General features: G+C 41.6%; 2 protein-coding genes across 3 annotated transcripts in view; both read left to right on the top strand.

The window, feature by feature from the left end:
* carmil1 (capping protein regulator and myosin 1 linker 1) overlaps positions 1 to 15,573 on the top strand; it is a 61,720-nt gene extending 46,147 nt beyond the window's left edge. Inside the window, exons 28-38 of the mRNA XM_084080856.1 lie at positions 1,000 to 1,087; positions 1,662 to 1,820; positions 2,346 to 2,412; positions 3,059 to 3,318; positions 4,626 to 4,741; positions 4,842 to 5,313; positions 5,582 to 5,624; positions 6,340 to 6,504; positions 7,636 to 7,773; positions 10,002 to 10,151; positions 10,977 to 15,573. Coding sequence (XP_083936982.1) covers positions 1,000 to 1,087; positions 1,662 to 1,820; positions 2,346 to 2,412; positions 3,059 to 3,318; positions 4,626 to 4,741; positions 4,842 to 5,313; positions 5,582 to 5,624; positions 6,340 to 6,504; positions 7,636 to 7,773; positions 10,002 to 10,151; positions 10,977 to 11,098 — 1,780 coding nt within the window. The 3' untranslated portion in view covers positions 11,099 to 15,573. The remainder of the gene's footprint in view (positions 1 to 999; positions 1,088 to 1,661; positions 1,821 to 2,345; positions 2,413 to 3,058; positions 3,319 to 4,625; positions 4,742 to 4,841; positions 5,314 to 5,581; positions 5,625 to 6,339; positions 6,505 to 7,635; positions 7,774 to 10,001; positions 10,152 to 10,976) is intronic.
* Positions 15,574 to 15,883: 310 nt separating this feature from the next.
* Positions 15,884 to 23,872, top strand: LOC311062085 (secretagogin). 2 transcript variants are annotated; one of them, XM_084080872.1, is made up of 11 exons: positions 15,884 to 16,134; positions 17,537 to 17,607; positions 17,708 to 17,800; positions 17,921 to 18,010; positions 18,583 to 18,639; positions 19,079 to 19,156; positions 21,226 to 21,281; positions 21,475 to 21,520; positions 21,630 to 21,689; positions 22,032 to 22,100; positions 23,388 to 23,872. In XM_084080872.1, exons 1-11 carry the CDS (start codon positions 16,062 to 16,064, stop codon positions 23,511 to 23,513), a joined length of 819 nt encoding a protein of 272 aa, XP_083936998.1. In that variant the 5' UTR covers positions 15,884 to 16,061; the 3' UTR covers positions 23,514 to 23,872. The 2 variants fall into 2 exon arrangements, with proteins under 2 accessions (XP_083936998.1, XP_083936997.1); XM_084080871.1 differs by having other exon boundaries at positions 17,705 to 17,800.
* Positions 23,873 to 24,841: the final 969 nt, after the last annotated feature.

Raw genomic sequence — 24,841 nt, 5'->3', positions numbered from 1 at the left:
AACAAAGGTTAAATCTGCAATTTCTTCAACTGGTTGGCTGTATGGCTACCAAAACATCATAATTCTATATATTGTGGCGAAGTGTTAATGAAACAAACAGCGTGACACAAAAGTATCAAAAGTAGATCCACAAGCTCAAAACACGGCGTGAAGTGGCACGTTTTCTGATCTGCTACTTGAATCCTGAAAAGTAACAGTTTTGGACACATGAGGTTTCCACCCGACAGAGACGAGGCGATAAATAGCTCTTTTGTTCAAAATCAGTTATGTGTATCCGCAAGAGAATGTGCTTTTGTTCTGGGAAAGTCGCTGTTACGAACTGATTCCCTGTGACTGTGTGGTCATCCTGATGGAGGCAGAGATGTGTATGTCCTGGATATTCCCACACCATCTCCAGAACACAGCAAGCCTCTATCGGTACCCAGGCATTTGTTTTTTTCATATCTGACACCAGAACCATCTCTCTAGGGCCAGTGTTTTTCAAAATGTGGTGCTCAAAGCACATCAATGGACAAATCAAAATCTCAAGGCACACCTGTATTTTCAGGCTCACAATGCGTCACATCGTGACACGTTGTGAGCTCGTAGATCGGCTATTTTTGAAAATTGGGACGCCAAGTTGAAAGTGGCTAAACCATTAAACATTTTATGGTTTAGAATTTGCTTCTGTTTTGGGAAATGAGTGCTGCCTGATATAGTAAATTAAAAACAATTCATAACGTTTTGTATAGTTGTATACTGTATATTACAATTATAATGTGTGGTTGTCCACAAAATCTCAAGGCCCCGCTGTGCCTCAGCAGAACCATTTGGGAAACACTGTTCTAAATCAACGACACAGATAATCAGGGCAGTCTGATGCACTCCATATGATCACACGCCTACTCCCAATGTCATGGGTTTGAACATCTTGTGACCTGTGTTAGATAAAGCAACGAGACACTATGTTATGTTTCTCCTGATGTGTGCTCCGTGTGGTGTTGTTTCTTTTTTAATCAGTGAGGTGAAGCTGAGCCTGGCGTCGTTTCTGTCAGACCGCATCGTAGATGAAATCCTGGAGTCTTTGTCCCGATCACAGCACACTCTGGTTAGTAACTTATGATGGTTTACCCTATCCCCCCCATCTACTGTCTGTCTGTCTGTCTAATCTGTCTGTTTTACATCCACCTATCCATCTCCCTCTACAGTACCCACTCACTCACTCACTCACCCCATTAACCCATTAAGACCTGGAACTGTGTCATTTTTAGATTTGAGCTAAAAAGCATTCTTTTACACTTTAGACTATTCAAAAATAGCTCGTAGCACGGCACCGAGTGCCGCGCTACGAGCTTGTAGATCTGCTATTTTTGAAAAATTGTGAAAATGTGTGCAAATCTTTGAATATATATATTTTTAAAGCGAACATTTTTTACTCAAATCTTTGCTTCTGGGGGTCCTGGAACAAAATATTTTGATGGGGGTCCGCGGCCAAATACATATAATTTCGGGGGTCCTACCGTCCTTCACATGAAAAAGATTGAGCACTACTGATATAGAAACATGCGTTTTTCAGAAAACTGTTGAGATTTAGGAGGAGACATGTAGAATAAAACTACTCACCCATTCATTCATCCATCCATCCATCCTGTCCTGACCCCTCCTTCTCCTCTCTCCTGCAGTCAGACCATCTGACAGGGAAGGGCCAGCCGTTGGTGCGCCATGTTCCACAGATGGAGGCCGAGGTTCTGGATGAGTCGATTCTGCAGCCTGAGAACCAAGAGCGGGACGTGAATGTAGCGGATCACAACCGCAGGCTGGAGGAGATGGACACTTGCATGGTAAGAGGATGGGGGTTTTCACTTCTATTTAGTGGAGATAGCTAATGGTGTAGTCCAGTTGTTTTCCGATCTACAAGCTCACAACGTGTCCCATTGTGTTGAGCTTGGACATCGGCTATTTTCAAAAAAGAATGTGAGAAAAATTAATATGAATAATTAATTAATTTAAAAAATCCTTCCGTCATTCCTGGCATTCACAAAATGTGGCTGCCAGGTTGAAAGTGGTTTAAATATATTTCTTTAGGGTATATAATTTGCATCTCTTTTGGGAAATGAGTGTGCCCAAAGTACTGATATAGTAAATTGAAAATCAATCAATAACATTCCGTATTTGTATATTGCAATAATACTTTGTGGTTTTTCACAAAATCCCAAACCACACCTCGACTTGTCTCACTGAACACCAGTGTGCCTTGGCACACCGTTTGAGAACCACTGTTTTAATCAACTCAATCAGCTTTTACTTGTCACTATTATTTTTCACTTTACTTTTTTACTTAGTGTACTGTTTTTTCTCCTCCCCAGATGACTCCTAAGTCTAAGAGGAAGAGTATTCTTGTCCGGATGCTGCGGCCGGTCTCTGTGGCATTTGGTGAGTCACTAACAGAACTCAACTCAGTATTTTACTGCTATTATGCTAAACTATTTCCCAACCTTTTCTCCTCTAACGAAGAGCAAAGCCTGGTAAAGAACTACCGCTGAAAGTGTTCACTTCCGTTGTATGCACTCTTCCCCGGAAGCTGTCTTTTTTGACCTATCACAACACGCTTTTCATGGCCGGGGAATGTAAGGAGGAGGCCATACAGTAGCTGAGTGGTTAGTGAGCCCGCCAGGGAAACCAGAGGACCTGGTTGTCCCAGGTTCGATGTCAGGCCAGGCCAGCAATGTGTCGATGTGTTGTCCCTGAGCAAGACTTTTAACCCCTAATTGCTCCCAGAGCGCCGTAGAATGGCTGCTCACTACTCCTATAGGATGGGTAAATGCAAAGGATAAATTTCACGTATGTGCAAATATACAGTGACAAAAAAACACCCCAAGGAGGTTTTTAAACATATCTGCACAGCATCAATGTAATTTCCTTGGGTGATACTTCTTGTCTTTCCGCTTAGACACCTTCAGTTGCCGTTCTCTGCCTGCGTATTGTTCTGCTGGTTATAAAACTCACTATGAATGTAAATATGTTGACGATAATGTTATAACTTTCCCCTCGTGATTGGTGCTGTCCACCTGTCAATCAGAGATGGAGTTTGACTTGGACAAGGCCTTGGAGGAGGTGCCAATCCACGTGGAGGACCCGCTTCCGCCTCCTCCCCCTCCAGCACAGCCACTTCTGGACAGGAAATCGTCCTACTTTGGAGATCTGCCCCCTCCTCCGCCCCCAGTGGACATGAAACCCGTCGGCTTTGCGGATTTGCCCACCGTGGAGGTCAGGAAGCTGGAGCATCACACCAAACTCCGCCCTAAACCTAAGAAGAGGACCAAACCCAGCCGCCCGCCTGTAAGTCCACGTCACAGGTTTGAGTGACAAGATAGGGACTCATCTGTGTCACTTTAGATTTCTTTGGCTATTCAAAAATAGCAGATTTACAAGCTTGTGAGTGCCGCGCTGTGAACTTGTAGATCTGCTATTTTTTTTAAACTATTGTGAAAATGTGTGCAAATCTTTGCATATAGATACATTTTTAACTAAAATCTTTGCTTCTGGGGGTCCCTGGAACAACATATTTTGAGATGGGGGTCCGTGGACAAATGCATATCATTTTGGGGGTCCTTGACATGAAAAAAAATTTGAGAACCACTGATATTATAGCAACATACGTTTTTTTCAAAAGAAAACTGTTGGGATTTAGAAGACATTTGTAGAATCCCCAGAAGCAAAGATTTTAGTTTAAAAAAATCACTTTAAAAACTACGTATTCAAAGATTTGCAAAAATGTTCACGATAAAAAAGAGATCTACAAGCTCATAGCGTAGCGTTAGCATGAGCTTGTAGATTGTATTTTTTAAGCCCAAAGTATAAAAAAATGGTTATAGCTAAAAATCTAAAATTACACAGTATGCGTTCCTGGATTAAATGGGTTAACAGGAATCAGCGTCAGAGACATTTGTAGTTCCTTTATGTAAGTGCATGACTTTGCCTGGCTGTGGAGTGGTATAGTTAAGGCTTCCATCTCTATACATCCACATATACAAGCAGTGCGTCCATCCAGGGCAGGCCTGGAGCCAGCTTGAATATAGAAGAACTAGTGTTTGTATTCATCATCGAAGCAAAGCACATTATGGTCAATCTTATTTCAGCGAGTCACTCGTAGGTCAATTGTTAAACTGACAACAGTTTTCACAATGCCATTTTCCAATTTTCTGGACCAGAAAGACTCTTCCAATGCATTCACGTCATCTATGAAGAAATAACATTAACGTTAGACTGATATACGACAGTCAGCTTGACTGTTTTTTCATAGAAGAGTTGCAGCCTCATTGCTGCCAACTGGTACTTCTCAATCACAGTACGGCTGTCCCTTTGGGCGGTGGGATCAAGATACTGCTCCAGAAACAGTGAACAGGCCAGGTTTCATTTGCCTTAAAATGTGTTTTGGCACCCTGTGGTGCCAGGCTGTGCCAGGGCTTTCTAACCTCACTTACGTTATGCATTTTCAATTGTCTGTCGCAGCAAACAGCATTTCAAGGCGAGTGTACTGTACTGTGTTATAAAAAGAAAAACACACACACACACAAAAACTCCAAATGATCCTTTTAATTTGGTTCCTGCTTTCATGCGTTTTGCATTGTGTTTTGCCGTTGCAGAGGGCAGCAGACAGCAGCCTGGTGTCACAGGAAACCCAGCAGAACGGTGTCAATGGAAGAGTGGATGAGGGCCTGGATGATTTCTACACTAAGAAAGTCAATAAACTGAGCTTCAAGTGAGACTTAATTACTCTTTTACACAATCTAACAAGACGGCACCACTGATTACAATTTGATAAATATCCAAAATATAATTTCTACTATCCTGTTTTCCAGACGGCCCACCCTGAAAGGCTCTTCCTCTGGAAGCCAGGACGCCGTGGAGAAGAAACGCGAGTCGCGCAAGAGTGGCTTCCTCAACCTCATCAAGTCACGCACCTCCCGCTCAGAGAAGAGCCACGGAGCAGCCTCCATCACACATCCTCCTCCATCTCCAGTGACCACGGTGACGGAGGAGTCGGCGCCGAAGTCCCCCGTGGCGGCGGTAAAAAGTCCCGGGCCTAGAGCCATGGAACCCCTCCAGGAGTTCCCCAGGACACCGTCTGAGGACCACCCCGAGCCAGCAGAGGTTGCCGTCACCTCTGCTGAGCCTACAGAGGAGTTGGAGGAGGAGGAGGAGAAAGAGGAAGAGAGAGAGGAGGAGAAGAAGGCGAGCCCCCAAGTGCCACACCATTTCGGGGTGGCACTTGGGGGCATGGACCTGCTGGCTGAGATGAAGGCTAAGCAGGAGAAAATGGCTGCTCATAAGGTTAGGTGGAAACTAAAGACATTGCCCTCTAGGGCTCTAACTATCGATTATGTTCTTAGTGACTATTCTGTTGATTACTTTTTTCTATTAATCGAATGATCGAGAAGTTGATTTAGTTGTTTTCAATTGTTTCCGTGCCAATGCACACCAGCAGATTGAGTATGATCAGATAGGGACAGCAAATGCAAACAGGTCTGCAGAAATATAACTTATATGAATTGTTATTAATCATACAGTACATTTCATAAGCTTTGTGTCTATTTTCCAGTCTGAATCCAACTCCTCGCTGGATAAGACGGATGGGGATGCAGGTGAGTTGCTTTAAAAACTCTTGAGTGTAGTTTATGTAATTGCACAATATAATAATGCAATGTGGAATTAAAGTGTTAAAACTGCAGTGAGGAGATGAAATAAAATATTCTACACAATGATAAATAAACGTAAAAAGATGAAAAGACAAAATGATATATTGTACCACAATATGGGCATGCGTTGCCTGCTATGATGACAGCAGTGAATCTAGATCCATACCATAATACTGTATGTTTGAACTGTTTTCGTATTGTGGTGAAATGGTATTTGATTCACCCATGCTATTCAAAGTTAATGTACTGATCTGAGGTCAGTTTGCTTTAACCCCCAGAGGTCTTCGAGGGAGTTCCAGGCGGTCCCCAGCTAAATAAGTTAATAATATAGCATAAAAGACCACTGTTTAACCACTTAATATATATATTTTTTTTTTAAAACACTTTTAACCCCATTTTATCCACTCATAAGCAGGGACCCCCCCCTCCAGAAGCAAATATTTGAGTTACACTCGTGCCGCGCTATGAGTTTGTATATCTGCTATTTTTTTAATAGCCAAAGAAATCTATATAAATGACACTTGACAGTCTATGCTTTCCCGGTCCTAATGGATTAATACATCTATGTGACCTGCCCCTTTGTGTGACCATTTTCCCTCTTTCTTCCCCCTCTTGTCCTCAACTCCGCCTACTTCATGGTCCATTCCTCTGTGTCAAACAGACAGTGATGACTCCAGACCAGAGCCAGTCCCCAGGTCCAAGCCCCCCAGCGTCAGCCCCAGACCCCCTCCTCCTCAGGCCAAGCTCCCACTGGGGCCCCGCACGTCGGGACCCCTCAGCCCCACCGGCCCCCTGAGCCCCAGGCCCACCAGCACCTACAGCCTGGGTAGGGTTACGCAAGACATATACACAAACTGAGCTCTTACTGTGTTCTGTTAGTCTATTGCAGTGTTTCTCAAACATGGGGTCACAGACCAGTTTTTATTGGTCACAAGTATGTCCCGGGCTTTTTCCACCTATCCTACAAAAAAATAAATAATAATGATTTCATTTATTTATTTATTTTTACTTTTCCACAAAAAAAAAAACATTTTCATATTTTCAGAAATGTTCCTAAAAATCAAAATCTAAAATGTCTCATACATTTTCAAATGTTTTCATCATAGATCCAGAAGTTCACAACGGCTCACGATGCCATGCGTTGTGAGAAGATCAGCTATTTTCACTATATTTGAAATAGGGCTTGGAAATTTGGGTCCCTGGGACACACCAAATCTCTCTTTTGGGTCTCGAGCTGGAAAAGTTTGGGAACCCCCCCTGGTCTATTTTGGTTGAACCCCGAAAACAGGTCTGTTTTTAGGGGTTTCACAAATGGGGGGTTTCACTGGGTTTCTCAGTGACTTAATTCACTGAATTTGAATCCCTGACTAAACGAAAGTAAAACCATATTGACATACTATAAAACAGAACGCTGGCTCCTTTTACACACAATAGGCAGTTAGTTACTAAATGTACTCCTATAGAGTACCGAAGTCCTGGTGTCACTCGCTCATTCTCTGGGTCATAGAAGTTTTTCTCTATGGAAAATAACATTGTGTCATCTTAGAATCGTCTCATATAAGAATTGTGGTCCATAAAATAAACAAAATTTGTCCCGGTGCTATTGTCAGGGAGGTGGCTCTGTATCGTAACATTAGCGGTTTCTTTTGATGCTTTATGCTTCATACCCATATGAGTCAAGCCGCCGGGCTCATTTGTTTGTTTTTGGAACACAGTTCTTATATGCTGATATTAAACACATCTATGGGAGTTAAGAATGGGCGGGGGGAACCGTGACCCAGGTAGGATGTGTAAATTACGTCAGATCTCTGTGCTCTCTCAAGCTACTTTACGTTGTGGACGTCTTGTGTAAATGTTATGAAATTTCATAAAGTCTCTGTTTGCCTTTTATAAGCCATGGTGAGATAACGGCTTTGTTCAAACATGGTCTCTCTCTCTGTGTGTTCCTCTCTCAAAGACGACTCTTCAGAGAGTCCAACCGGTAGCCCGTCAACCAAAGGACCACTTCCTGCTCCCCGCCTGAAGAGGACGCCATCGGAACAGGAGAGAGAGAGCACCAGCAGCAACGGCGGGGGAACCACATCACCACTGGATGGTTAGTATCAGTCAGTGTGTGTCTCTCTCTTCCCAGTGTAACTGATGGTCACTGGCCATCTACACAGACAGGCACTTTCAGTAAATGTACTGGTAGATGGAGTGACCTGCTGGGCATTGCTGCCTGGCTGTCGCCACTCCTCCGGTGGTCATGGGTCAGCTGCAGGGTCAACGGCCAGGAAGGAACCACCATTCACCAACGTTTCGCCCCTTTAATTCTGGAACGTCTACTGGTGGCAGAGCAGTGACAGGGACGTCTCCCACCCTGTCACCCCCTGCAGTTGATAGGTGTTTCCCCCTGCAACTGTTTCTCTGGGGCTCGGTGTTCTTACCCCAGCACTTGTCCGTTCTTCTCATCCAGAACCTCCTCTGACAGTTCCCTTGTTGCCCTCTTCAGCTTTCCTCTGGTCACTCCTTCGTCTCCTCAAGAGGCGTGTGGTTGACAGCCCCACAAAGCCTCGGCATTCAACTTCTACTGTGTAGTCAAGTACATTTTATTTATAATAAAGCACGTTTAAGAACAACCGAGGTTGACCAAAGTGCTGCACAGCCTACAGAACAAAAAATAACAACAACAACAATGTTACACAAAATATACAAATGCACATAATAAAATACAAAGTTATAAACAAGGAACAAAGAAGGAGAACGGTAGATGGTGTGGCCCTCCAGCCAGCCTCCTGGCACTCTTGAGTACTTGGCCTTCCTACGTTCGAGGGCAGTCTCAATCCCTCTCGCTAGTGGTACCGTGAGCTCGACGAGGTGCACAGATTTAGCCTTGGTTGAATTCAGCCCGGCTCAAATCACAGAGCCCTCTGCTCACCAGCAGCACCAGCATGTGGTTATGAGTGCTGAGCTATATTGCCGGCAGGCATGTGCACACATAGACATCAAAGGGGGCTCAAGACCCTGCCCTTTTACCTGTCTGCAAAAAAGTTCCTCTCTCCATACCATGGTCTGCAGCATTTACTCTGGTGAAAGAAATGTAAATGCCTGCTTTCCATGCGATACCTGAAGGCAGCATTCAAAAGAATTGCCTTTTCCAAACTCTCCTGAACTTGAATGCTGAGTTAATGAAAGAATGAAAGAAATGCCCTCTGATTAGAAATCCCTGCCGTATGTCGCATCTCTGACTAAACTGCAACTGAAAATTCTGCTTTGATAACCATTAATCCTACTGGATTGTATGTGGACACATTTTTTCATGACAAGTACTGTATAAATGTTACGTCCCTAATAGGTGGTCTAGGGGATAAGGGACAATAACAAATACCCAATGACAGATTTGAACAGAAACGGATGGATGAGTGAATTCAGTGTTTTACTTTGAAGTGCATAGAGCTGACAAATAATGCCAAATAAAGCTAACTTATCAAACACAGGGAAAAGGAACCACCTAAATAAAGTAAATAGTTAACCTCATCAAAGATCAACAAAAACCTCCCTACTCTAACAACAAACAGAAATTACAATGGGTGGCACACCTCTATACTAGTGTGAATAAACAGAAACGTACCTACGTGCAGTAATGTACAGGGTACCCCGGAACTAAAGCTACCCTTCCCTGTACCAACAAAAGGCTTAAATGACACAATTTAAAAGGATTAACTTGAACCAAGAGTGCAACAGGTCTGTCTCAGAGACTCAGTGGAGGTACGGCACGGGAGAAACATGGCCGCACACAGGTGAATTATGGCTAGAAGTGATTGGTCGAAGAGGGGAAAAAAGGAGGGGGCCAAGTACAGATATCTGTGGGACCCCAGACAATGAAGTATATAGGGTTTACAGTAAGTGGTTAATCATACCAGTGATATATGTTACAACAACCCTCAAAAAATATGATTTAATGAATGTGATAGTGATATTGAATCATGTGGTGGTCAGAACAGATTATATAATGTGCTCCGCTGCTACCAGCCAAGCACAAGGGTAGCACTACATTTAAGAGGGAGTATAATCAAATAGACAACGCTCAATTAAACAGGGGCCGACCTCTCTCTTTAATCGACGTCTACAAGAGTGCGATTGACGCCCACCCCGCTCGCCACTGGGCGTCTGGCTGGAGATGAGAACAAACAAAAGTTTATTACAGTACACTAGAGTCGTACAGTCAATTGTTATGGACAACCCTTGTAACCCTTGTTTAAAAATAATATTTATATATATATACGGTACTCAGTGTTACACAATATGCTTTGTTCTGTAATTTTTTTGCTTTTCTCCATGCAGTCGAGTTGACAGGAGATAGCCCGTTCGACTCGCCCAATGAGACAAACAATCAGGCTGTTGCTGGGAGACAGTGGTCGTCTCTGAAGAGATCACCCAACCCTTCTACTGATGAGGAAGACCGGGAGCGCACCAAGTCTCTGCCTGCCTACGGTTAGAGAATCTGACAATGTTACCTAACTTTTTCATGTGAAGGACCCCCAAATTGATACGTTTTTGGGCGTGGACCCCGATCTGAAAAGTTTTTTTGCCAGGGACCCCCAGAAGAGAAGACTTATGTTAAAACATTCAAAATTATTCAAAATGTTCCAAACATTTTCCAAAATAGCAGATGTACAAGCTCGCAGCGCGGATAAAGTGGTTAAATGATGGTGATGCTGTTTTAACACGTTTTGCTGGGGAGCTTTATTGCCATGAGAAAACATACGTTTACATTTCCCAAGCAAGTGTCAAAATATAATGAAAACAATTTCAGAAAATGGCGAAAGTATATACAGTTGGAGGGGGGTATATCATTGTGTTAAACAGAGCTATGTCACATTGCATCGTTGAATACATGTTATATATATAGGGTATAATAAAGCTTTTTGAAATGGATAGCAGCAATCTTTTGCAGTCACTTTTGGGACAATTAGCAGCATTTTCCTCAAAACTATTTAAATAGTATAAAAAAAGGCCTCAGATTTAAAATGTGTTTAGAGGTAGCAGCTCTGTTTATATGTGCAGTAGGTCTATTGGTCTACTCGGTACAGAAAGTGCAGGAAACTCAATGGTTAGTAGTCCTTAGGGTGGTTGTATTCCACTGGCTAACCTTCTTTTATCGCAACAGTTTACAAATCTTGCTTGCTGTGTTCGCACATTTTTGTATTTCTCCCAGTAGGTATGGGATTTTTTTTTGTTGTTGGTCATGTTTTCAAACTCTATCTCTGTGTGTGTCTCTCTCTCTCTCTCTCTCTCTCTCTCTCTGTGTGCACACAGTGAGGCCTCCATCTCTGGCAGACCCAGAAAGCCCACTAGGAGAGGAGGGTGACCCTGCCGCTGATCTCAGGCCTGTGGATAAATCTGAGGATGACTCCAGTGACGATGTCCCTCCAGCGTGACAACACTGACAATAGAAGACTTGGGCTGTTTTCAGTGCCAGCAATCCAAATTCCTGCAATCTTATAGACCAGAGGTTCTCAACCTGTGGGTCGGGACCCCCAGGATTTTGTCTGGGGTCCCCAGATGACAGTGAAGTGACAATTTAAGGACTTTTAAGACCTTTTTAATACAAAAAAAAAAAAAGAAGTGGAAAAAATGAAAATAATACCATTACTGCATCAAAAGTAACCAACAAACTATACTATAAAAACTGATCAAACAATGGCCAAATTTTCAAATAATATAAGAAAGAGGCAAACATTTTGAAAATAGACGATCTACAAGCTCACAACGCCTCGTGTTGCGAGGCGTTTTGAGCTTAAGATCTGCTATTTTCCCAATATTTATCTGTGGAACCGAGTCAAACTAAATGTAATGCCTCAATTCCTACATGTCCAAGTGTTCCAAGGTTGAGAACCACTGTTATAGACAGTTCAATACAAGTACAATAGCTTTAATACCCATTAACTTTATTTGTGAAGTGCTTTTTGAAACACAGTCACAAAATAATAATATAATAAATAGAAGCTAATAATAACATAAAAAAGCTAATATCAAATAAAACATTTGAAAAGAAAGACAATTCGATCACTTTTAGTCCTACTGTATAAGCGCCAGTAGGTCCAACATGGCTCAGCCTTCTTTTATAATGCATTTAGTCTTACAAACCACTAAAGATAACATTGTGACTTATTCAAGTATGACAACCACTAGTGATGACATCGGTGTGAAGCGTCTTGCTCCTGTCTTGGTTTAATACATTTTATAGTGTTGCATTTAAGTTAATAATGCATTGTGGCTGAGGAGAACAAAATGAGCTACTGTATATCTGATCAAACATGTTCCGACCGTTAACAAGCATGTCACTATGTTGCTACAGTATTTGATGGCCCATGCGAGCTCATTGCTAACTGTCACTATGGTGGTAGTCTTGCGTAGCCAAACAACTATTCCACAATCTCCGAATGCTATGTAGAGTCTGAAACTACACCTCCCGAAATCCGAGGCATTAAGCTGTCATCTTGTTCGTCATTTCTGTTCACGACAATATATTTTTAAAATATCTTTACATTTTATTTTTTAATTTCCATTTCTGCTAAGCAGCAAGCTATATATGCTTCTATGATTTTGATTTACATTAGGATGCATTTGCGCGACTGTTAAGACTAAACGGGAGCGAGGAGGAGACGTCACATCCGCTTTATCGCTTGATAATTTTCAGAGCTTCCGTTGCTCCAGACTGTATGACCGGAAGCATTTGAACATTGTGGGAGGCAACAGTCTGGCTCACGAGACTACTATGGTGGTACAGCTGTAGGCAGATACTGTATAACAATGCTACTATTTTATCAGACTGCTGCTGATGGCCAACGTTAGCCAATAGGGTAACATTTTGTCTTGTGTAAGTCTAATGTAAATACACCCTACCAGTGCATGGTACACTGATGTGTTCTACTGTAAAGGAGGTACTAGATGACCAGGCATCAATTGACCCGTATTTAGTTAATTGGGATGGTAGTGGCTCTAATGTACACTTTGTTGTACATTTTTTGTGTCGCTCTAGGGCAGGGGTCTTCAACAGGGGGTCCTCAGAGTTACCGCAGGGGGGGGCGACAAATCTTTGTGTGATAGGATACATTTTTTACATTAACCACTTGAACCCTAGCATTCCTATTCTGAGGAGAACTTTAGCCAGAAATCGCAGATCTACAAGCTCACAATGCCTTTCCCGGCGTATGAAGTATTTAAGTGGTTAAATGTCTGAAAATGGACATTAACATGAATCCAACATGATAGACAGTGCTGTCAAACAAGTCTATGAAATCTATGCATTTTTTTTATCTGCAACATAATCCTATACAATATGTAATGGGGGTCCCTGCTTCATCTTTCTCTCTCAGCTAAGGGGTCCTTGGCCTGAAAAAGTTGAAGACCCCTGCTCTAGGGAAATAACAGATTTTTTTAGCGATGTGGTTGTATGACAAAGTATAAATTAGGCTTAACTGCCAGGTTACGGGTTCCATTCCTGCTGTCCCACATTCATGCTAAAACATACTCTTGATGCTGTGAAGCACCTTGGCATACAAAGCATCTTGGATACAAGCAGATGTGCCGGTCTGTTGTCTGGTATCTCTGTGTCTTTACCTCAATTGATCCCCTGGCTGCCGGTTTGGCCAAACTGACGCCACGGTAAACCCATTATGGCCTGTGTCAACAACTCTAATAGTATCATAACAGGACAGAGCAGATGGGGTTTCCTGCTAGAGAATGGTTATACTACATCTCCACATCAAGTTATAAAACGTTAATCTCGTCAAAAGCATGCTGTGGAGGCTGAGTTAGAGTAGAAGTTTTTATATGTGTAAAAACAAAAAGTGCAAATGAAGGACACAGATGAGGCTTAATATCACCTTTGGTGGGGAAAATGTTAGCCATAAACCAACTGCATGCTTTCAAATGATTTCAGCTGTGTCTGGTAGCATTGTTTACTTAACCAACTGCTTTGGTTGTTAAGCAACCATCATTTGAGTGGCCCTGGAAAAGAAAATAATATGAGTCACATTTTGAAATGTATACCTGCCACATTTACCAGCCACATCACATCCCCATTGACCTCCATTATGGAATTAAAGTTAAATATTTCAAAAAGTGAGTAGACACAGTTTGGCACTGATCGGTCCAGTTGTTTGCAAGATTAACTCCACACACACACACACACAGAGAGACCCTCGCATAGACAGTTGGCCTCTTTCAGAGCCACGCCAAAGTGTTATAATCCTATCTGCCATCCACCGCATTTTAGACCATCCCGTAACAGGTTGAATGTAACAACATACTGTATTCTCGCTGTCAAGTCAAAAAGTGGAAGAGCCAATCGCCGTCTGTCAATCACAGGGCCCTGAACGCAGACGCTGATTGGCTCTTCCACTTTTTGGTTTCTGCTAAACGGCCACACAGCGTGCGGCACTTGGGGCCAGACCGGTCTGCAGAAAACACATGACAATGTGAATTCACACGACCGGGATGGTTTAGTTGGGGCAGAATCTGACCATGCATAACCCGTTTGACGCCTGTCGTGTAATCTTTTCATCGTTCCCGCTCCCACTGGAATGCGGTAGTGGCATTTTCGCTCCCAACTCGTTAATAGGTCGACGTGTCCGCTAACAACATTCACAACAAGGCACGTCAAAAGTGGACTTGAGCCCCGTGGGGCTCTTCCGAGTGAGCCATTAGGCGAGCGAGAGTGCCTGACAAAGGGGAGTCACATCAGTGCCTGACAAAGGGGAGTCCTGTGCATTAAATGGGTGCCGGTGCAGTTGAGTGTCTAAACGGAAGTACCGGAATTTGTCGGAAGTACCGCCCAAGGAAATGACATTGACGCTTTACAAATCTGTTGACATTCTCCGTGAATGAAACAAGTGTTGTGATTGGTCTAAAAAGATTGTTTCCGGGAGAAATACGTACAACGAAAGTCCCGCCCCTATAGACACTCTCTGCTTTAGGTCGTGACCAGGCTTTTCTCTTCGCAGATGAGTAAGGCTATAGGAACGAGGCTGGGCTGAGAGAATGCATTAATTAATGTACTTGATGTTTATTCAGCTTTTAGCATGATCACAGGTTTAAAAAGACAGGTGCCATTAAAAACACTGAATTATTTTGCTGATTACAACATAGAACTTTGCCTATCTTAAAATCTAATAACCTAAAACACCAATCTAAAATCCACTATCATTTAAAAGTCTGCACATGTATGGGATTGGTGATTTCTTGTATCTCTCAGTTGGGCATCTTGGGATGTCCAGTGTGTTTGAGTTCCGTTTGGCGACCAGATATTTCCGGCAAGGCACTGACTATATCTAAGTCTGGATAACAACAAACACCAAGTATATATTGTATATGCCTAAGATCTAATGTTAATAATTGCTTCAGATTAATAATTATCAAGCAAAGTGCCTTATGAGTATTGATCCCATTTGGTTGCCTCTGTGTTCCAGCACCTTCAATTGATCACGTGCTGCTGCACTTATCATCAACGTATTATGTACCTATGTAAATATGTATTAACATTTATATTGCTTTTAATTTATGTTTATAGGATAAATGAGTTGTATCCGACCAAACTGTAATAACTGGGGTTTATGATCTACAGTATAATGGGCACTAATAGATTTATTATCAAGGAACAGTACAGTTGTCTACTGTTGAGCTTTATATTGATTACATTTAATATGGTGATGGTTTTCATTTTATTGGGGAAATATTTGTCCTTGCCTTTTGAGTCTTTGTTTCAATCAAATACTATGCAGTGTTTTGTTACAAAACACAAGTGTTGGAAAGTGCCGGTCTGTAAATGTAACGTAAAATTCAAGTTGTCAAATATTCCTTTTATTGTTTGTTTGTTTGTATCAATAAAAATATTTTAATGGTGGAATGATATTGATTTGAGGTTCTCTCTCTCTCTCTCTCAAATTTGTACTTATAAGTACAGTACTTGAGTAAATGTACTTAGTTACTTTACACCACTGTTCTTGTCCGCCCCCCCCCCCCCCCTCTCTCTCTCTCTCTCTCTCTCTCTCTCTCTCTCTCTCTCTCTCTCTCTCTCCCTCCATCTCTCTCTTTCTCTCTCTCTCTCTCTCTCTCTCTCTCTCTCTCTCTCTCTCTCTCTCTCTCTCTCTCTCTCTCTCTCTCTCTCTCTCTCTCTCTCTCTCTCTCTCTCTCCTTCTCTCTAGCCTTTACGGCCTCAGTGTGTGTGAGCAATCGATGCACGTCTGATGCTGAGGGAGCGCTCTTCTCTTGTTACGAACTTAGCCCATACTTTTACTGGGAAATAATATACATAATTGTATTTAATTCCTCCTGGATATAACCTTACAGTATTTTTAAACACAGTGAGTGTTAGCCTACTTTTCTTCGTTTAAAACAATGGACAGCAGCACCTTTGATAATTTGGACGCAGCAGGATTTTTACAAATCTGGCATCATTTCGATGTTGACGGTAATTATGTTTAGGATACAAGAACTATAACCTGTTTATATGGAGTTACATTTGTGTCGATAACTTACTGTATCCAACGCTGGATAATGGGTGTTTCATCACAATTGCTGACAATCCCATTATTCCTTTTAAAGCCTAAACATATAGGCCTAGTATAGGTTAGTTTTGTTGATTAATTGAATACTTTATTAACAGTTTGTAAATAGTAGACAGTGATACGATACAATGACTGCTATAAAAGGATAACACAACTAGAAAAAGTGCTCCTCGGAGCACAGGTCTCCGCCAGGTCAAGTAGGCTACGTTATTGGGCCAGCAAGATAGGAATTTGCCAATCAGGATGGAATATGAAAAATCGGACGAATCCATCTTGATCACTTGACTGTAGAGATAGGCCTAATATGTACCGATTTGCTTGAAGGTTGGACAAAATTTAAGGGAGTAGTATAAAAAAAATGTTTTGCCTCCCGGTGGTTCTGGGGCAATGTTAAAAGGTGGCATTTGCTCCTCAACATACTGCGAATGTGCGTGCAAAGTTTCACTGCAATTGAGCTGCATTCATGATTTGCACATTTTGTTCAAAATGGGCCACTCCTGCAAACTTTAGATGTCACTCTTAGCCAATCAGGATGGATTACGAAAAATCAAACAGATCCGACTTGATCACATGACTATGTGTACTGATTTGTGTGAAATTTGGATAAAATATGAAGGAGTAATATAAAAAAGTCTGCCACCTGGTGGCGCTATAACAGGCAGATGTGAAAAATGCAGGGCAAAGGTTTTTCCTACACAGTTTTACACAGACGAATCAGCCTGTTAAAGCGCCACCATGAGGCTTATTTTTAAAAATTCAAGTGGCATTTCTTCCTCAGCCTGGGAATGTGTGTGCAAAATTTCACGGAAATCGCACGCTGTGTTCATGATTTGAGGCATTTTGTTCAAATCGGAGCACTCCTGCAAACTTTGGAAGCTAATCTTTATCAGGATGGAATATGAAAAATCTGAAAGCCCGTTTCGTTTAATGACTAGAGATACTGTGTACCGATTTTCATGATGTTTGGAAAGAATCTGTAGGAGTACTGTCAAAAAATGTGTTTTGTAACTATAACTATAACTATAGCTATGAACAATTGGGGCAGACTTTCTGCACTGGCATCCAGGGAGTGTGTGCACAGTTTCGCTGCCATTAAGCCAACAGTGCCGGAGATTAGCTGTCCACAGACAGAATGACGGACGGACGGACAGACGGACAGGGTGGAGGGTGGAGTTAAAAAGCCCTAGGGCTTGTTTCCATTGTGGTCCTGTGTATTTAATTCATCGAGACATTTGAAGACATACAATTAATAAACAAGACATCATAATGTACAGTTGATCTGATACTGTTTTTGCTTGTTTTTAGATAATGGATACATTGAAGGAAAGGAATTGGACGACTTTTTTCAATACATGTTTAAGAAACTCGGAATGAAGGTAAAAGGACAAAAAAAATCATTAATTCAAGTTAGCTGCATCAAGTAAGAAGTTGAGAGGAAATTAAAAAACAGTCTGTGTTTCACGGTTTGACTAGAAGGGTGAGATCTCTGAGGATGAAGTGAGGAGACTGAGAGACAGGTTCATGTCTGCTTATGACACCACTGCTGATGGTCGCCTGCAGATCCAAGAGGTGAGAATGAATGATTAAAGTTCACTTAGTTTTTTTTATTTAAGTCAGATTTAAAGGTAGGGTAAGTGCTAAAATGTAGACCCAACATTTGATGCTATAGGTCATTTGTTTCTGCTGCAGTTGGCCACCATGATGCTGCCTGAAGATGAGAATTTCTTGCTTCTCTTCCGTCGAGAGACACCGTTGGACAACAGTGTGGAGTTCATGAGGGTGAGAGAAAGACTCTTCCGTCTATCTATCAAGATTCAAGAGTGGTTATCTATCTATCTATCCATCCATCCATCCATTCATCCATCCATTCATCCATGCATCCATCCATCCATTGCTGAAGGACACTCTTATTATTGACACTTATTGACGTCAATCTCTACTTTTCAAAGTAGAGATTGACGTAACGTAATTCCTTTCTCTAGCCCATGTCCTTAACCTTCCGTTTAACCTTGTACAATGTGGGTTTAGGGTTGAAGTGAATGAATCATGGTTTATATCTAGTAAACTACTGAAACATGTTGCCCAGACAATGCTGTGAATGTTTGCTCCTCTAGTGGCATGGAATTCATTACCTATCGAATGTATTAGACAGGTTATGAGTTAGTGTCTTTGTGTTGTACTGTATGTTGTGATGATGAGTCTGTTGTATGAATGTTTTGTAGGCCTATTGATGTAAATTGTGTTGTTGGTAATGCTGGTTGAGACCCCAGGAAGAGTAGCTGCTGTAACGGTACAGTAAGCTAATGGGGATCTAATGAATAAATAAATAAAAATCCACTCCTTGTATTCAGATCTGGAGAACCTATGACACAGACAGCAGTGGCTACATCTCAGCCATAGAGCTCAAGGTATTGGAGTGTGTTGCTGTCTCAAAAACAACATTTACATGCATGCATCTACTGTGTATTGTTGCTGTTTCCATGTTTCAAAGTTTTGAAAGAGTGTCACGCAAAAGCAATTTAAATTACCAATCTACAAACCTATGTGATCTTGTAGATTATACTTTTGCTGCTTTTGAAAAAAAATATATATAAAAAATAAGTGAAAGTGTTTTTTGGGTGGGGTTTTATAAATATGTAACCAGAGAAAAGTATTAACATGAGCTTTTGACTAAATAACTACATTGGATCCATTAGAAAACAAGTTATTACTTTTTCCATATCCTGGAAATTAACAGTCTTGAACATACAAGCTTTCCACCCGACAGTGACGAATACGATATTGTACATTCATATAATGCCTTTAACAGATATTGACCATATTCACACGGGGTGTGTGTCCCTACAGGGCTTCCTTCACGACCTCTTCCTTCAGCACAGGAAGTCCATCTCGCCCGAAAAACTAGATGACTACACTGACACCATGGTAACAAGCTTGGCCTGTGTGTGGATGAGTACACTGTCACCATGGTGACAAGCAGGCCTGTGTTGTTGTGGAAGAGTGGAGGCTAGATTTTAGTGAATGCTTCTGATCAGGTTTGGTATTTCATGATGCTTTGCACCTTGTACTTTGATGCCAAAATGTCGATACCAAAATGCCATGTTGCAGACAGGTTTATGGCAGTGGTTGGTGCTTTTCTGGCATTTTCAGAGCATAATTATTTTAATGGTCAATCAATGGATTGTGTTCCGGCTTGGATCAATGAAACTAACGTAGTAATCTTTATGACCTGAGGCCGATTCTACAAATGTCTTCTAAATCCTAAATCCTAATCCTTTTCAGAAAAACCTTTGTTGAGTGGTGCTCAAACCTTTTTATGTCAAGAACCCCCAAAATGATATTTATTTGGCCGCCGACCCCCATCTGAAAATGTTTTGTGCCAGGGACCCCCAGAAGAAAAGATTTGAGTTAAAAATGTTTGCTTGAAAAAAAATATATATATATATATTCAAAGATTTGCAAAACATTTCAAAACATTTCAAAAATAGCAGATCTACAAGCGTGCGCTATGAGCTTGTATATCTGCTTTTCTTGAATAGCCAAAGTACCCCACTTTGAGAACCAATGTGCTATAGCTAAAATCTAAAATGACACTGATGCTTTTTGTTAAGTTTACCATTTATGTGGCAAATCACAACGTCATATGACTCATATATCGCACAGACAATCATGAGCACTTTACACCAGACTGGTAGTCAATTACCAGGGTTAGGGTAAGTACTTAACCACTGGAACGCTATTGTGTAAGTATTCTGGTTATGTCATAATATATAGCAAAATAGGCCAACATTCAGATAAAATCGCAGATATGCCTTATTTGCTATTTTAGAAACGTTTGTCGGGGGGCATGAACATTGTAGAAACATTTAGATTAATGTATTTTACATGACCAACCCCATCAGCAGCATTCTTCAATCAGCTCTTCCTCACGGCTGTCAATCATAGTTACCTGGTGAAAATAATAATAATGTGTGGTAAGTACTGGCAGCTGACGGTAGACTTTATTGTTCCACAGGGGTAAATTATTTTCCACTGCACTGTAATTGTTCAACAACAAAACAAACACCAGTACACACGAGCACACAATAGCAATGACAACAGAAAAAGACAGACAAGCAACACTCATAAGGCTAGCTTCAGAGCAGCCTATTTTTAAGGCAGTGAATTGTAAACTTTTCTTTTCAAGGACCTCCATAACTCTGAGAGTGTACAAATGAACCAAATGGACCCTTACAGGTCCATTTGGTTCCATTTGTACACTCTCAGAGTTATAGACCTGTAAGAAGTGCTATTGAGATGCAATGCATGCAATGGATTTGTTGTTTGTGGTTAGGTGTGGGGAGCCCATTTACCCTGGCAGCAGTGTTGTTTATGCGTGTGAATTTTGCCCGGTTATTAACAGATAACATGTTAACCACTTGAACCACAGCATCCCTATTCCGGGGGCGAACATTCACCAAAAACAACAGGTCTACCAGCTCACAACGTGGCGCGCTGTGAGCTTGCAGATCAGCTATTTTTGGCTAAGAGATTTGGTGTAGAGTAAAACAAAAAAGTGTACTAAGTGCATTTGCAACTCAGGTCTGTTTTACTAAGTATAGAGGTTATAAAGCAGGTGGGCTTATGATGGGCTGGATAATGCCCTGGTACAACAGTAGGAGGAGTAGCAGGTCCTCACAGCTCCCACCTGTCTCTGTGCAATGCATATAGATGACAGACACCAGGCCAGACATTAAAGCCTAATTTATATCCTTAGAAGTACACACGAGCACTAGTTCTAACTCTGTACAAAGTAAATGTCCTTTGAGTTAGACACTGACTTGTTTTTGTTACATTTACCTCATTAAAATGATGTTTTAGGGAGCTCAAGTCCATTATTATTGAAAAACATTTCTCTTTGCAGCTGCTTGTTTATTTATTTTGCCTTTTTAAAATATATCGATAATGAGATGTTTGATGCATGTGCTCGTTTAATCCTACCCTTCTCTTTGTAGATGAAGATGTTTGACAAAAACAGAGATGGCAGATTGGACCTAAATGAACTGGCCAGGTGCTGGTGACTCATCACTTCTCATCCTTCTCAGGAGATATTTTTAGAAGCTTAAATGTGTTTATAAAGTTCTCTTTTCTACTGCATGCTACCAGCTCCACTCCACTCAATACCGGCTCCACTCCAATGTATATGATGCTGATCGATAAATTGATTGTTATTCTACTCTTTCACATTGGCTAATTGTTTTCAGAATCTTAGCCCTGAAGGAGAACTTCTTGCTTAAGTTTAAGATGGACGTAAGTATTTTTAGGTGTTTTTACGTTATGGACTTTGTACGTTTGGGTATAAAAATACCAATTAATGCCATGTGCCCAGTGCTTCACTTGCACGTGATCGTTCTTCCAGGCTTGCAGTCAAGAGGACAGAAGGAGGGACTTTGAGAAGATATTTGCTCATTATGATGTTGTGAGTTCCACTTCTCTCATTATCCAGCTGGTATTGAACTGCATTACTCCTGTTATTTTAACCCCTGGACACAGTGAATCTGCTGTGTAATAATGGAGTTGTTAACTGTAAGCTAGTACATTGAGCAATTATTTTAAGTGTGCCCTTACTTTACCGTATGTGCCTGTATCTAGATCTCATCTATTGTAAGTGTATATGTACAGTACTGTGTGTGTGTGTGTGTGTGTGTGTGTGTGTGTGTGTGTGTGTGTGTGTGTGTGTGTGTGTGTGTGTGTGTGTGTGTGTGTGTGTGTGTGTGTGTGTGTGTGTGTGTGTGTGTGTGTGTGTGTGTGTGTGTGTCAGAGTAAAACAGGGGAACTGGAGGGCCCTGAGGTAGATGGATTTGTCAAGGACATGATGGAGCTGGTCAAGGTGAGATAAAAGAAAGGTTTTTCTTCCTATTGTTCTTATTTTGGCCCATTATTTTAATGTTACACTTCTGCTTTTAGTGGCTTTTGTTTTTCTGCTTACTCCAGTCTTGCACTTTTTAAGTCACTCTGGACAAGAGGGCCTGTCAAATGCCTAAATTGTAATTGTATTCATGTATAGTCATGGTGTAACAGAGCACACCGATAGGCTACTAAAGCCAGAATAAAATGAGCGAGTGCCGACTGAGGTTAGGAACCCGGTGAAGGACGAGACTCTGGGTGGGGGTGTAGTCTCAGGAGCTGGCGAATGTGATGGCTTTGCTCGGGAGCGGTCAGTCTTTGAACCTCCTTGCTGTCCTCCCAAAGAAAGGAATGAAGAGTGAGATGAAAGAGATTAAGTGTGAGAGTGAGAGTACTGAGGATAGGGGGTTGGGAGGGAGGGTGAGCAACATGAAGCAACACAAACAGGTGTGTCCATCACAGACATATAAAGGTAGACGCCTCCTCCGGCTCTGAGGCGTCTGTATCTTGGGCGCGCACCAGCTTCCGCCCTCGCTCGGGAAGTTTCCGCGTGCGTCACAGAAGGGACAGAAGTTCGGTAGGCCAATCAGAGCTCTACCGAACGTCCCCTTCTGTGACGCACGCGAAAACCTCCCGAGGGAGGGCGGAAGCAAAACAAGGTATTACGATACAGGTCGCTCCAATGAACTGCAGAGGCCAATGAGGTATCTAGGTTATTATATCTATGGTGTCCATCTTTAACAGCATTTATACAGCACTGATTGCAAGCCACCAGTAGTATTAAATGTATGTGACATACTGACACACATAATAAATGTAGTATTACTTTTATGTACTGTATGACCTACACACAAATTGACACATAGTAAGACAATCGTCTGCTGTCTCAAACTCATTTAGATGCCCAGATGTGTTAAAAAAGAAGAAGTATAAAGCAGTACAGCGGGTATCTATTTTAAAGCTGCACTATGTAACTGCCCCGGATTTGTAACCTATGCTGACATTTTTACTATTGAGCCAATAGAGCCTGCCTGCTTGCTCAGGGGATCAATTGAATCTTAACCTTCAGGTCAAAATCTGTGTCAGACCTTTGACACGATCTACCTGTCTCAATAGAAGAGCAGGGAGACAAAATACAACCACCCCAACTGTATAAGTTATATTGTATTAACATACTCTACCATACAGACATAGACACACCGTAGATGTAGTCAGCTTGTGATAACGTGTCTTTATTGGCCTCTGTGGTAACACCCTTTCCCTCCGACAGCCCAGCATCAGTGGAACCGACCTGGACAAGTTCCGGAAGGCTCTGTTGGGACACTGTGACATCAACGGCGACGGAAAGATCCAAAGGAACGAGCTGGCCCTCTGCCTGGGTCTGAAACTCAGCTAATGAAGAGCGATGCACAGGAACCCCAATAATAATTACAATTAAAAACGACCTATCTTCTTTCCTTTTCCTTTCCTTATACTACTGCCCTCTGTAGTGTACTGACCGCCTGTCAGAGGGTATGAATTAAGCTGTTCACCTCATCTTTCACTCTTGTTTACACCTTATGAAGTCATACGACTATCATGCTAAAGAAGTGGTTCAATTATTTACGTACACTCCATCTATTGTTGTGATTTTGTTTGTTTGTTCTTTTGTGGGTATAATAATGATATAAAACGTGTAAACCCACGTTCCATGCTAAGTATCCACAGAACAGAACATTTTGAATAATAATAAATATAATCTAATATAAAAAAGTCTTTGTTGTATCAGGATGTCATTGCTGTGTTTGTATTATGAGAGGTAATTGTATATCGGTATAATATTGCTGCACTTTAACTAATGTGGAAAGTGTAATTGGTAGATTACTATAATGCTTTGCTACTGTAGTTGAAAAAACAGATGTTCATATTGTCATGTAACTACACTATAGTTCATAGTAAAATAAATCATATGCATATGTAAATTCTATGTAGATTATTATTATTATTATAACCATTACTAACCAAACATGTATGCACTTTTACTCTTGGGGTCTTCAGTTGTTTCTTTTATCCAGAATCCTTTATGAACTCTCCCCAGATACAGTCCTGTAGATGGACATACTATTTATCAGTGTTGTTGGTTTCAACAGTCAGAAAGCACCTCCACATCTAATTTACATTTTATTTAAGGGTTTTTGAAGATAGATCCTAATATTAGACCCCTACAAGTCATTTTTCCACACTCTCAGCGTTAAACTGAATTGTACATACACTTCAAATCAAAGTAGAGTGGTGGCTCATCATACCTTCTGTATAGTGCACGTGGTAGGACAGTGACAGTGTGTACGGTATGGCAACACGTGGGAAAACACAGTCTGCAGATGTTGTGAAAAGCTGTTTTGTTCTCCAACATACAACATGCGCAATACACAATGGATCTCCTTCTCAACCCCACAGTTTCATGCTGCCCGCACATGACAACCACGGTATTCAAACGGCACAAAAAAAAAATCGACTTAATGGAAGGGAGCGGTGCGCCATCATGTCAAAGCACTCACCTATCGCCAAGGACATACAGTACAGAGCAAACAACCTGGCATAATATAAGTGAAAGCTGAAAGCTTCTGTGTATGGGGGTTCATTGAGTGCTGTGTGGGCTGTGCTTTTGTTGAGCCTTGTTGTGTTCTGGGTGCATTGTTCTTGCGGGTTTATTAAAGTAAAGCCGCACAGCTTCAGAGGCTAAAA

The sequence above is a fragment of the Gymnoscopelus microlampas genome (genome assembly GCF_963454915.1).
Source record: "Gymnoscopelus microlampas genome assembly, chromosome: 15".
Classification (NCBI taxonomy): domain Eukaryota; kingdom Metazoa; phylum Chordata; class Actinopteri; order Myctophiformes; family Myctophidae; genus Gymnoscopelus; species Gymnoscopelus microlampas.
This window is presented reverse-complemented; position numbering and strand designations above follow the sequence as displayed.